This window comes from Marmota marmota, unplaced genomic scaffold (assembly GCF_001458135.2).
Source record: "Marmota marmota marmota unplaced genomic scaffold, marMar, whole genome shotgun sequence".
Lineage (NCBI taxonomy): Eukaryota > Metazoa > Chordata > Mammalia > Rodentia > Sciuridae > Marmota > Marmota marmota.
Window position 1 is genome coordinate 3,095,316 of NW_026000005.1, and position 14,414 is coordinate 3,109,729.

At 32.3% G+C, this 14,414-nt stretch overlaps 1 protein-coding gene across 3 annotated transcripts in view; it reads left to right on the forward strand.

The window, feature by feature from the left end:
• Window positions 1-11,858, forward strand: part of Ube2e3 (ubiquitin conjugating enzyme E2 E3) — an 84,923-nt gene extending 73,065 nt beyond the window's left edge. For all 3 annotated transcript variants that reach the window (XM_048808115.1, XM_015481118.2, XM_048808114.1), the window contains exons 4-6: window positions 5,806-5,938; window positions 9,636-9,783; window positions 11,222-11,858. In XM_048808115.1, the coding sequence (XP_048664072.1) occupies window positions 5,806-5,938; window positions 9,636-9,783; window positions 11,222-11,319 (379 nt within the window). In that variant the 3' untranslated portion in view covers window positions 11,320-11,858. The remainder of the gene's footprint in view (window positions 1-5,805; window positions 5,939-9,635; window positions 9,784-11,221) is intronic.
• Window positions 11,859-14,414: the final 2,556 nt, after the last annotated feature.

The following is a 14,414-nucleotide window of genomic DNA, read 5'->3' on the forward strand; positions in this document are numbered from 1 at the left end:
ATTTATTGGAAAAGCTGTCTTTCCCCTATTGTATTGTCTTTGCTCCCTGGTCAAAGATTAGTTAATTGAAACCAGATATGGTGATGATGCCTATAATCCCAGCTATTTGTGAGGCTGAGGTAGAAGGATTGCAATTTCAAGACTAGCCTGGAAAACTTAAGCTGTCTCAAAAAAGCTCAGAAGCAAAATATTTGCCTAGCATGTGCAAGGTCCTAGGTTCAGTCCCCATCATGGCAAAGACAAACATACAAACAAAAAGCAAGTAAATTTTACTTATGTGTGTCTATTTTCATACTTTCTATTCTGTTGTCTTGGTCTTTCTTTTCACCAGTACCAGACTGACTTTTGTAGCTTTATATTAAGTTGAGTACTATCATTTCTCTTTTATTCTCTTCTTCCTGAGTTAGCTATTCTGAGGCTTTCTTTTCCAAATAAACATTACAATCAGTTTGATATCCACAAAATAACTTGCTGGGTTTTTTTTGTTGTTGTTGTTGTTGTTGTAATTGGATTGAATCTATAGATGAAGTTGGAAGAATTGTCACCTTGAAAATATTTATTCGAGTTCTTATGCATAAATGTATTTAATAGCTATTTACTACTTTTATTTTTATTTTCAGAAGACTTAGTTTCTTAAAATTTAATCTAGATTGATAAAGCCTATTAAAGTTACATCAACATATCATCTTAGTTCTCTTTGCATTGGTTCAACTCATCTTAGACTCTTTGCCTTAGGGATAAAAATTCAACCATATGGTATTTAGGATATGCCTCTGTATTTGGCTTAGTACAGGATTAAAAACTTGGACTCATAAAAAGCATTGTGTTAGGGGAAAAAGTATATTTGTAAAAATGAACACATTTTTAAGTATTTCAAAGTTCTTGCAGGAAATCACTGCTATGCTGTAGAATAATAGTGTTTATGACTCCTTTTGGAAAAGTAATTGCCAAATTAGCATTCAAACAGTGGAAAACTGAATTTTGTAAGGTATTGGACCTAATGATGGTAATGTTTGAAATATCACTTGTTAACAGTAAGAGTCACTGGTAACAGAATAGTCCCGGGTGTCAGTTTGTTATTGTCTATACTTTCTACCTACTTTTAAATTTTGTTTTGATATAATAATTTATGCAAACATCATGTTTGAAGGGGAAATTATGGTTTGCAAGGAAAAAATAGTAGAATGAAGATATTTCTCATTAGCTGAATCATATTTAGACAAAAAAAATGAGTTATGCATTTTAGTAATTGACCGTTCTGTGTGTGTGTGTGTGTGTGTGTGTGTGTGTTGCTGGGGATTGAACCCAGGGCCTTCAAGACGAGCTTGGAAAACTTTATCTGTCTCAAAATAAAAATGCAAGGCAAGCACTCTATCAACTGAGCTATATCCCCAGCTCACTCTTAGCTTATAGTGAGGTTTCAGCAAACTATGTTGTTATTTCGTCATCTATTTCACAGTTTGATCCAAAGCTAGGATGAAATTTACTTTTTCAATGCCAGTGAAGTAAATTACTAAACAAATTGACCCTTTCTTATGAAACTAGGAAAGTTTTATCTATATAACAGTTTATCTATATATTTATTTTTGTTACCACTGCTAGTAGACTCTGTGACATCTTCCTTTCCTGTCTCATTAGGCAGATCCTACCACCCTTCTCACTTCTTGTTACCAAGAAATAATGTATCACTTTCAGGGCATAAAAAGTTCAGGCTGCTGAAAGATAAAGAGCCCCATTTATGTCTTATATCCTCCTGGGGCTTGTGACTTACTGAGAAAGACAGTAAGAAAGATAGAAATATGTTAGAGAATGATAAATGCTTCTGGGGGAAAGGGGGACAAGTGTGTGTGAAGGTATGTGTGACATTTTGGACAGAATGACCAGGCAAGGACTGCTGAAACTGTGACTTTTGAGTTGAAACCTGAAGATGATGAGGGATTAAACCATGTGGGTACCTTGGGGAAGAGCCTTCCAGGCAGGGAGACACTGGTGATATGGAGGTCATGAGGTAGAAGTGTGTATTGTGTATTGGAGAAAGCAGCATTGCTTCAGCCAGTTGAACAAGGAAGAGATGAAAAAGATGGTGGCTGCAATGGTAAATTATAACTAGCTGAAGCAGTGTTTCCTTTGTTTTACAAGTGAACATGCCATTAGATGAAATAGGAAAGATTATAGTTGGAATGTTAGGAATTTCATTTGAGATGTGGTAAGTGTGAGGTATTTTTAAAAATTACTAGATTTAAATATTCAATTTCAAAATAGAGACTTAGTATTTAGATGCATAATTGGAGATTCAGAATAAAAATCTAGTTGGTACATACAGATTTGGGAGTTAAGAGGATACTAGCATGTTTAAAGGGAATAAAATTGTGTGGGATTACCAAAAGAGTACATGTAGATAGAAAATAGAAGGGTCTAAGGATTGAGCCTTGAAGAACTAGCAATATCTAGACGTTGGGGAAATAATGAATGGCAGTACAGAATGAGAGGAGTCCAGGAAGTTTAGGTAGAAAACTAATTTATGTTATTCTAACAACAAAACAGAAAATTTCAAGCAAGAAATGATTGATTTTATCAAATGTTGCTGGACCAAGTAAGATGCGGATTCAGAAATGATCTTTGGAGTGATGAGATTAATGACCTTGGATTAGAGCTCTTTTGTGATGGAGGAACAGGGAGGGAAAGCCTGTTTGGATTGGTTTCAAGTAAAAACAGGAAGAAAGAAGTTGGAGACAGCAAGTAGATAATACTTGCAGGGAGTTTTGCTATAAAGGACGATAATTGAGATTGAAGCTGGAAGGGGTAGTGAAATAGAGGGGCTTTTTTGAATAGTTATTAAATGTTAGAGAAAGGCATTGTTGGACTCTTGTGGACATTTATTCCATAGAGAGGGAAAAGTGGTTGGTCAGAGACAAAAGGAATGCTGCTCTTGTGGAAGAGAGAGACTTGGGAAGAGAGAGAGATGGGAAGTAGTAAAAAGGTATGAATAGTGCTTGTCTTGAAACTGTTCAGCATTTTTATCACTCATTTTCTACTTCTCTTGAGATCTCAGTAGCAATTCAGCTGTTAGCCTATAAAATGCTTTGTTTGGATTAGAATGAAGTCAGACCTGCAGCTGCTCTTATCCCATATTGCTTCCTACTCATCTCCACCCTCCCCAGGCCTTGAGTAGCAGATAGTACCTTACTATGAACAGGCCCCTTACTCCAGACAAGGTAGCCAACACAAGGCTCATTCCCCTTAGGCTAGGCATCTTTGGATACTACTTTGTAGTAGCATAGCTATATCCTACTCATTTTACTCCAGAACAACAGGAAAAGTCACATTGAATATCTTGCTGTAATTTTAATGTACCTCTTGTCCTGTGGCGTATATCTTAAGTGGGAAGAAAACAAGTCGAAGAACTGAGTTTGGTGTGAGGATCCCAGCTCTTCCACCAGCTAGCAGAGGGGATTTAACATGGATCCTATACTCTCTGTGTTAGATTCTTCAAGTCTAAAGAGAGGATTTTGTCCTCAACTGCATGCTTTTCAGTCAAGTCCAGCCATCTGAAGGATAATACAGAAAAATTTCTCTGAGACAGTCTGTTTTTTTTTTTTTTTTTTTTTTTTTTTTTTGAGAACAGCTCCCTTTGGGTAGGTACTTCTGGGACATATATTAAAACCTTAGAGGAAAATATAGACTAGTCCATATAGTTTGTTTAAATTCTGTGTCATTTTATAACTCTGAGCTATATGGAAAGTTATTTAACTCTATGCCTTGTTTCCCATTTCAAAGGTTGGTAAAAGAATTAAATAAATTATGTGCTATGGTGCTTTTAAACAATACCTGACTTATAGTAAAGATGGGGTAAACTGTTGCTGACATTCTTAATACTATTCCTAGTATGTAAAAGGTGTCATTTAGAAACATTTTACTAGAGCAGCTGGTACAAGCTCTGATGGTATAATTTAATTTTATTATGATTACCTTGAATCACCAAGTGGAAAGTTAATATGGAAAAGACATGCTATTGATGAAGTTAAACTTCTTTCTTTCATAAAATTGGTTCTCAGTTTTATGTTTTTTGTTATAGTGAGTATTAACTTGTAGGTAGTATACATGATTCTCAAACGACAGAATAGTGAGCCATTATTATGGTTAGTTGTAGTTGCTGTTTATATTTAAAACATATAAAAATGTTATTTTCAAATAAATATTTAGGCCACAATAGTCAGGTTTTATTGTTCATATATATCTGCCTTAAATATAGATTATTGAAACAACCTGTAACTTTTATTATAGTGTCAAGCTTAGTGTATTTTTTGGTATGAATCATTTCTCAGAGCATACATTCGATAATTGATGATATGGCTTACCTGAAGTTTCACAATTTATAAAAGTATGTTTTACAGAATTAATATGTAATTCAATCATTTTAACTAATGTTCTGTTGTTAATTAATATGGTTGATTTATCAATGTAGTTTGTGCTTGTTTTATGTAGAACTTGGATTTCTAAAATGATAAGTACTTCAAAATAAGAAAAGCTTTATATATACATATGTTCAGGAAGCCAAGATAATTTGTTATGTAATGATTAGAGAAAAACAGAGGTCTATAAGACTTGAAGAGAATTTAAGGAGTACTAGAGCTGCCTTTCCACAAGTAATTCTGAGTTTAGATTTTGTTTGAACTCTCTTTGTATTTTCTAAATGAAATTACAGTGGTGAGCACATTGTATCAAAATATAACTATGACTTAGTAGCACCTAGAACTTTCCTAACAACTTTCACCTAAAAAGAACCAGGTCTTCCTGAAAAAATAGCTGATTCTAGTGCTGGGAGCCCGGAATGTTTTATTGAGCCAGAAAGGATAAAAGTGTTTTAAAAACTAATGGTGGCATGTTAGATGGAGTCAGTGAAGGGTTCCCACTGGCCAAATATGAGCATAAAAAAATAAATAAATAAAAAGCAGTAGTGAATAATAATAAAACATTGGAAGAAAATAGAAATCCATGAGTCCACACCAGTAATGCATCATTAAGTGTGGAGAAAGTACTAAAATTGAAAAATCATGATTGTGCCACCATTTTAGTAAAGTTCAAAGAGTCCACAAGTGGGTGTGAATCATAGGGAAGAAATTTTGATAAGGGGCAGGATATTTGCATGATCTTCAACTATCTGACCAAAGATTACTTACTGGTTGTGGGGTAAAGTAGTCAATTAAATAGTAGGTAAATTGGACAGCACCTTGTCTTCATGATGAAACATTACCCATGAGGAACAGGTGGATATCATGTACCTCTGGATGTGATACACCGAGAAGGACACAACACTTTTGTGTTGCTCTGACCAGGAAAACATTACTTGAATCTAATCATGAAGAAATACCAGACAAGCTCAAAGTGATGAGTTTTGTTTGTTTTTATAAGAATATGTTCTGCAAAAAAATGTTAATTACAAAAATGAAAGGCCAAGAGAACCCATGTTAGAGGAGACTGAAGACAGGATATAATTGGCACCAAGACTGTTTTTTGTGTCTGGAGGGGAAAAAAAAAAGATTTTAAAGGATTATTGAGATAGTTGACAACTTCATAATGCAAATTGTAGATTAAAGTATTGTGTTGAGGTTTGTAGGAGAGTGTTTTTAGAAAATGAACACTGAAGATTTATATGAAAAGGGCTATTTTGAAATAGCTTAGAAACAAATGATATCCCTCATTTTTCTCAATTGCTAATTTAACTTAAACTTTATTGGTTTTAAGGTGTTAATATGCATTGTTTACAGATGAACATATTGATAAATTTTAATTTCTTTTATGTAGTGCTGGGCCTAAAGGAGATAACATTTATGAGTGGAGATCAACCATACTTGGTCCACCAGGTTCTGTATATGAAGGTGGTGTGTTTTTTCTGGATATCACATTTTCATCAGATTATCCATTTAAGCCACCAAAGGTAAGAACCTAGAAATAAATTCTTTAATATTTATCTTTCTCCAAAACTGGTTATCATAGAATTCAAATGCATATTAATATAATAATTTTATTATTTAGGAATTGATATGGAAACTCACAGAACCAAGGATTTTTAAACTCAAAGTAATTGACTTCTTTCACAAGTAACTTCTTATTCAACAGAGGATTTGTTAATTATAAATAAAGCTATACCTTTTTTCAGTTGGTTATGCAGTTTTATTAATACTAATAGAACTATACCTTGTACAAAAATAAAAGTGATAAATTTTAAATTTATGATATGAGCAAGAAAAAATAACATATGACCCTTCCTTAAGAAAATGTTAGGATAAAGTGGGGCAGCAACACATTACTGTAATCACAGTGTAGCAGGAGTCTTGAGGCAGGAGGATCCCAAGTTTTAGGCCATCTGGGCAGCTTAGCAAGTCCTTGTCTCAAAATAAAATAAAAAGAGGTGGGAATGTAGCTCAGTGGTACAGCATCCCTGGGTTTAATTCCCAGGATTGTAGAAAAAAAAGAAAAGAAAAGACAAGAAGCCTGTTTGACAGTTTCCAGAAGTAATGATTTAATAATGTGAATTTTGTCTATATAGGTAAGCAAAAACTAGAAAGCCTAACAAAGGAAAGGAAAACTAATAATATATATTTTTTTTTAATTTTTATTGTTGGTTGTTCAAAACATTACATAGTTCTTGACATATCATATTTCACACTTTGATTCAAGTGGGTTATGAACTCCCATTTTTACCCCGTATACAGATTGCAGAATCACATCGGTTACACATCCACTAATTTACATATTGCCATACTAGTGTCTGTTGTATTCTAAGGAAAAAAAAAAAAAAACAAGGGGGAGAAATGAATTACAGTAGATGGGGTAGAGAGAGAAGATGGGAGGGGAGGGGAGGGAGGAGAGTAGAGGATAGGAAAGGCAGCAGAATACTAATAATATTTAATAAACTTATTTTGGGCCCTCTGTGGGTATGACTGGTAATGGAATTTGAACTTATCTGGCAGGATAAGTTCCTCCTTTTTGTTGGCTATTAGTTAATTTCAAATATAAATTGGATGAATAACAGAGAAGGACTGGGTTCTAACCTGGTAATGACTGTCAGTTATTTCACAAAGCTTAAGACATATAACAGTTACTTGAATGGGTTCTTCCTGATTGCTCATTTAGAATGATCAAGCCAAAGGATAAAAATCACCAGAATTAAACCTGAACATAATTTTGCCCTTGTTACAGAGATGTCCAACATGCCAGGAGAAAGTTATCAAGTCTGTGATGAAATGTTTTTCTTTTCAACATAATTCCTTATGTTTCCTATACTCTTTGTCATTTATATAGTGAATTAATACTTCTGTGTGTGAAAATGTTTGTTTAAAATAAGCATTATTTTACAATGTAATAATAGTTCCACCTAGTGGTATTTACCCCAAATTGCAGATACTAAGGCCCTTTAACTCCCAGTTAAGACTGTGTTTTGAGTGCTGTACTGTGTGATCCTATCAGAATCTACCAATATTGAAATTGTTGTCTTTTTTAATGCACCCAAGTCTGTAGAGTCCATCTTGCTGAATCAGTCAAATAAAAAGTGAAAACCCTCATGTTGATAATACCACAAACTATACAAATTAGTTGACCTATTTAATATCAGTATATCTACTAGATGCTCAATTTGCATTCAGTGATTCAACTTGGCAAACCTCATGACTGTATTTATAAATAGTTGATACTTCCACATGTCTAATTTTTCATATTGGAAATTGGTTTAAAACGTTAGCAAAATTAGTGGGGAAAGTTATTAGCAAGGTGTGTTTTATACAACTTTTATTATGTAGACAAAATTAACTGAATTAAAATAATGTTTACATTTTTTAGCATCTTTTAGTGGAAAATAAAAATTGTCCATAAGAATTTCAAAATGTAGTTTTATACATAATTTGTCATAATTGTTTTGGCTAATGGTTATTTATAAAATTTAGTATGCTAATAATATTTGTTGAAATTGCAATATTTTAATTTTCTATTTTTTTAATATATACATTTTTTGCTGTGATATAGTATTAAGCATTCTTGAGGTCTGTAGTTAGGGAAGTGAAACAAATAAGGGTTGTAGTATTAGTGTTAGGAACAATTATTTTTCTACTATACTTGTTCTTTTTGAAGTTTACATAAGGTGTTGAACTTCATGAAAAATAATAAAAATTTAATTATCTTTTTTCATGAATATTACTCTGTTAATTCATTATTAATAACAGAAAGGAATTAAAATATTAATTGTATTTGTAAACTACTTTCATATCTATTTAGTAGTCAGCTGTTAATGACCTGAATGAATATAATTCCCATATCTTAGAGCAACACTAATAAAAATATTATGCAGAGATGTATGTGTAATTTTCATTTTTTGTAGCCATATTGAAAAAAATAAAAATAAATAAACAGTAAATTTTAATAATAATTTTATTTAACCTAGTAAATAAAAAATATTGACATTGTAGCATGTAACCAATATAAGAATATTAATAAGATCTTTTACATTCTGTTGTTGGTACCAAGTCTTTAAATATGCTATGTGTTTTACACTTTTAGCTCATCTTAATTTGTCTAGCTACAATTTAGATCTCTGTATGCACATATAACTTCTATATATTGTGTTAGAGCAGTTCTATAGGAGCTGGTCTCCTTCCTACTCTTCTTCCACTAGACAGTTGGTCTTTTGAGATTGTGTTTGTGTCTTGTCTCTTTTTCTCCCCTCATTTTTTTAAAAATATTTTTTAAAGTTGGACACAATACCTTTATTTTATTCATTTATTTTTATGTGGTGCTGAGGATCAAACCTAGCACATCTCACGTCTGTGCTATGCAAGTGCTCTACTGCTGAGCCACAACAGCCCTTTTCCTCATTTTTTCAACAGCTTTTCTTCCCAGATTCTATTTTGAAGCTCACAGTACTCCTAGTTCTATGAGAAAATTTTTTTCTTTCTACAACTACAGATTATGAACTAACCACCTAATTATCTTTTGGGTTGTTTTGAAACTTGCCAGTAATTTGTTCTGTGATTTATATTCTTTTCTCACACATGTTGGGAAGTATTAGTTTCTTTTATCCATTAGCTGAAAACTGTGCTTATTTTATCTTAATGTTTTAATCTTAACTAGACTATAAACCATTGTGAAAATCAAAGGCTGAAAAATAGAAAGTCTAGTAATATAGATGGTTTTATCAACCTTCCCCTCAATTCTTCTCCATTATTTTCTGATGTGTGGGATAGTGATTATTTCTACTAAGAAATTAATGTAACTTTTATGCTAAGGAAAAGTCTTCTTCAGATTCTCACAGTTTGGCACCCAAACATGTTCTCCTTTACTTTCAATATGTGCATACATTCATAGAATTCCCATATCATTCATTTAGATTTAATTGATCAGTTACTTTCTTTTAAAATCAATGTAGTTGTTTTTATATCAGGTGAAAACAAAGATATTCAAATGAATCAAAACTATTTAACTTTGTTATTGTTTTAATCCAAGATTACCTATAGTTAAATTATTTGCTGTTTAGTATCATTCATGGTGTGTTACTGGTGAGAATTTTAGTGGACAATGAAGCATGGAATATTAGTTGATAATGGTGCATTCATTTTCTTTGTTTTTAATGTTACTCTATTTAGGTTACTTTCCGCACGAGAATCTATCACTGCAACATCAACAGTCAGGGAGTCATCTGTCTGGACATCCTTAAAGACAACTGGAGTCCTGCTTTGACTATTTCAAAGGTTTTGCTGTCTATTTGTTCGCTTTTGACAGACTGCAACCCTGGTAAGCAATCTTTATAAGCATAAACAAAAACTAGTGCATTTTCTTGGTTAGCTTAAGTGTTCATAAAGAAATAAATGCTGTGTGTAGAAAAATGAGTATAAAACATTTTGTGAGGAAATTATGAATGCCACTCTACAATTATATTTTTCACTATCATTCATAGAATCTCTTCTTTCTAAAACATGTAGCTATAGAGTGCATTTCTGCCAGGAAGGAAGCAGTGTCTTTGACTCTGGTGCGTTCTTTTCTCTGCTGCCTGCTTCTATGAGTTTTAACTACTCAGTAATGAAGGACTTCTCTCTCCCTTTTTGGATTAAAGTTAGTTATAGTAAATATAGTAGTAATGGACATTAAAATGATAGCTGATATGAGAGCTGTACTAGATTTTGATTATTTAAACTCTGGCATCATTAGTATGTAATTTGTAACTTTTTCAGAAATATCTAACTGGGTGACTGACTTGTTTACCAAGGTAAACAGATCTGGATTTTCACTTATCTTACTATTTAGTCATTTTTAAAGAAATTGCTAATTCTTTCTAAATATTTTATAATTCACTAACAGCTATTATTGTTACCTTAGGCTCAACAGTTAGATATATATGATGGATAAATAGATGGAAGTTTTTATATCATTATTAAAGCAAAAGACAGAAATAAGCTGAGTGTCCATTAATAAAGAATGCAGCTATTAAAAATAATCAAGCGCCTCTATGTAAACTAACAACAGGGGAAGGTCTTTAAGATGCTTGTTGAATACATATAAAATCTCTGCAAAGAAATATTTTAAATGAGTAACAATTGTTTGCCAGAGAGAGAGAAGTTGGAGTAGTTGGAGTCAGGAAGGCAGTTTTTAAAACTTTCTTTACTATCATTTGGATCACTTCAAATATTATGTATACTTTAAAAAGTAATTCAAACCATCAGTTAAAAGTTTACATCGTAAATACAACTATTTTAAAATTCTATTTAAAATAAAATGGCAAGTATGTTTTTAAATGGAGACATACATAGTGATTAGAGTCATATTGCATAGAATGAAGGAAAATTTCGTTCTGAATAGCATTATATTCTTAGATCAGGGTTCCATGTAAGAGTGATTTTTTAATATCTATAATAAACCAGAAATACACCACCTACTGCATTTTTATTGTTCAATAAAATGTGAAGACTACAAAATAATTTTTGCATACTAAAGGCATGTCTTTTATAGAAATCCTATCCATTAACTCAACATTCATTTTTTAGTGAATACTTAATTTGAATATTAATATATTCAGATGGACATACATACTACCTTAAGCATTTTTCTTTCAAAATCAATCTATTATATATAAAGATATGTAAAGATACTGCTGAAATGTTTTACTTTAAAATAATGTTAGACTTGTACCATTAAGACTCCACATAATATCTTAATGTTGTTTCTACTTTTCTAGCGGATCCTCTGGTTGGAAGCATAGCCACTCAGTATTTGACCAACAGAGCAGAACATGACAGGATAGCCAGACAGTGGACCAAGAGATACGCAACATAATTCACATAATTTGTATGCAGTGTGAAGGAGCAGAAGGCATCTTCTCACTGTGCTGCAAATCTTTATAGCCTTTACAATACGGACTTCTGTGTATATGTTATACTGATTCTACTCTCCGCTTTTATCCTTTGGAGACTGGGAGACTCCCCAAAAAGGTAAATGCTATCAAGAGTAGAACTTTGTAGCTGTAGATTAGTTATGTTTAAAACGCCTACTTGCAAGTCTTGCTTCTTTGGGATATCAAAATGTATTTTGTGATGTACTAAGGATACTGGTCCTGAAGTCTACCAAATATTATAGTGCATTTTAGCCTAATTCATTATCTGTATGAAGTTATAAAAGTAGCCGTAGATGACTAGGAATTATGTCATTTGTATTAAACCCAGATCTATTTCTGAGTATGTGGTTCATGCTGTTGTGAAAATGTTTTACCTTTTACCTTTGTCAGTTTGTAATGAGAGGATTTCCTTTTACCCTTTGTAGCTCAGAGAGCACTGATGTATCATCTCAAACACAATAAACATGCTCCTGAAGGCATAGTTTCCTGTCGTAATGTTTGAAGTCAGTCTTGTCAGAAGGTGTGTCTGAGATGATTGTTGATGAAATAAAGATGTGAATATGAAGATGGGCTACTAAGGACTAGTTCAAATGAATGAATTATTCAATTGAAAGCATTTAAAATCTTGAAGTATAGGATTTTTCCTTTAAATCTTAATGAGAAAATAAAATGAAATGAAATATACAAAACTAAATTTTAAACCATGAAGTTTTACTTTGATAATATGGTATTTGAGCTAAAGAAAATAAAACCATGACTCACTTAGGTGTCTGGAAATATCTTATTTAGAACATTTTGCTTCTAAATTGGTGATTTCTTTCCAGCATTGGGCAATGTTGTCACATAATAACTTTGATCTGATAGCTATTGTGTGGTGTCTTTTCCTTTTAATCCTGGTCTTGAATTTTTATGATTCATTTACCCTTCTTACTGTGACACTTGGCCAACCAATATAGCCAGAGGCAGAGTTGAACACAAAACCCTTGTCTGCCCTGAAGGTAGAAAAGAACTGTGTTACTGTGCAGACATAGTATTATTTCTCAGTTTTAACTTAATTTCTTTCTAGCCGTAATTATTAATTATAATAATTATCAAGCTTTTCTTATTGGAGTATGTAAACAGATTAATGTGCTCCTCCCATTCCCCATGATGGTATAATTATCTTTGGTCATGTAATCAAAGTTGTGGTTTATGGAGCAAGTATCTTCTTTAGTCCTTAATATGGTGATAGATTACCATCTTAAAATTTTAGAGTTGAATCATTAGCTTAAAAAATACAATGCTATAAGATAATAAAGCAAAATATGATTATAGTTGCATTTTCATCACTATGAATAGTGGACTCCTACTTGAGTATTTGTCATAGAAGTCTTAGAGTAAAATGAAACTTATGTATCTGTTTTTCAGTTAAGTACCCCCATACCCCAAAATTATCCTATTACAAAGAAACAACAAACAAAATAGTACTATTTTGAGGCTTATGTTTGAAAACCTCTGAGCTTTGACTATTTTAAGCAAAATCTAATACATCTAATAGAGTCCAAGTCAGTGCAGTGAGAGTGGAGACCTTTTATGTAAACAAAAATAATTTTTATCAGACTGGGGGAGTTTTAAAAAGTAGTTTTTCCGTATTACCAAAATTGTTCATTCTGTGTCCTACAGTAGTAAATATTTTCTTGATGCTAGAAAATCTTTCATTATGCCCGATAATAGGATATTTGGAGATAGACGCTATGATTGGATTTTCTGGTCTTACTATATATCTAATGAATACCACCAACCTATTTTGCTTTGTTGGCCTGGGACAAAGTTGAGGGAATTGGTTACTTAAAATATTTGCATCTCTCCCACAAACTACCTTTGTTGCCTTGAATAGGATACTTCTTTGAGTTTTAATTTATTCATATATGAAATATAAGAGTTGAATTAATTTCCCTGTTGTCTATTATCCCTCAAACTCAGTAATTCTAATCTCATAAATTTTTGTTCTGCTTGTTCTGCTTTCTCTTTTCAGGGAACTGTCAACATTTTTAAATGGGTGCTAATAGTATCTAGGTGTTATAATGAGTCAGCCTACCTATAAAATGAGAATACATTCTTCTAAGTTTGAGAGAAGATAATCAAAAGGATATATTTTCAAGAAATAATAAACTTCATTTGGTTTCCTATCATAGGTTACCTCAAAGTTTCGATTTTTTTCTCATTCTCTATTTCTAAAAAAAACTGTAGATCTCCTTCGTAATTACATAGGTTATCATAGAAATTATTTTCTTCATGAAATTTGCTCTAGATGTAAATTGTGATATTTCAAACAAAACCCAGACTTTTTCTTACCCATTAAAATCAAAATTTGTAATTTACAAGACCAAATATAATTTTATAAGTGCTTGAGAAAGACAGTGACTCCAGGCATCCTGTTGAACTTGGAGTGTTCACACTATGACCACGTGCCCTTGGAGTAGTTTGGCAGTAATGTACTACTGCATGCAAATTATAGGCTGTAGAGGCTGATGTGCTATATCTTGTTTAATGCTCTTAAAGAGCTTTAGGAGAGTAGACACTGATGGTCCTCATTCAACAGAGTTGGAACTGATATACAGACAGGTTAAATAACTTGCTTAACATTATGTAGCCAATCCCATTAAGAGATGCAGTTCCCATGTTCTACCACTAGGGTAAGAGTCTTTTATAACATTATAGCTTACTGTTGAATACACATACACAAGTTATCACTTTCCTGCAAAAGTGGACATTCATAGATTAATTAATTATAACTTCTGAAGTTTACAAAGTGAAGTACAGTTTACATTTTACTATATCCTTATTTTAATCTCAGATGGAAGCTTAACAAACTTGTTTCCTGTGAACATGAGGTAGGATTGTTAATATTTTCCCTTTTGTCATAGATATAATATCACTAATTTCTCCTCCTTTTTTTTTTTTGAATTTGAAAACGAGGCAAATTAACCACATATCACGTGTAATCACATCAGGAAGCTTATTGGTAAATATATCAAGCATTTTTCAAAGCCACAAG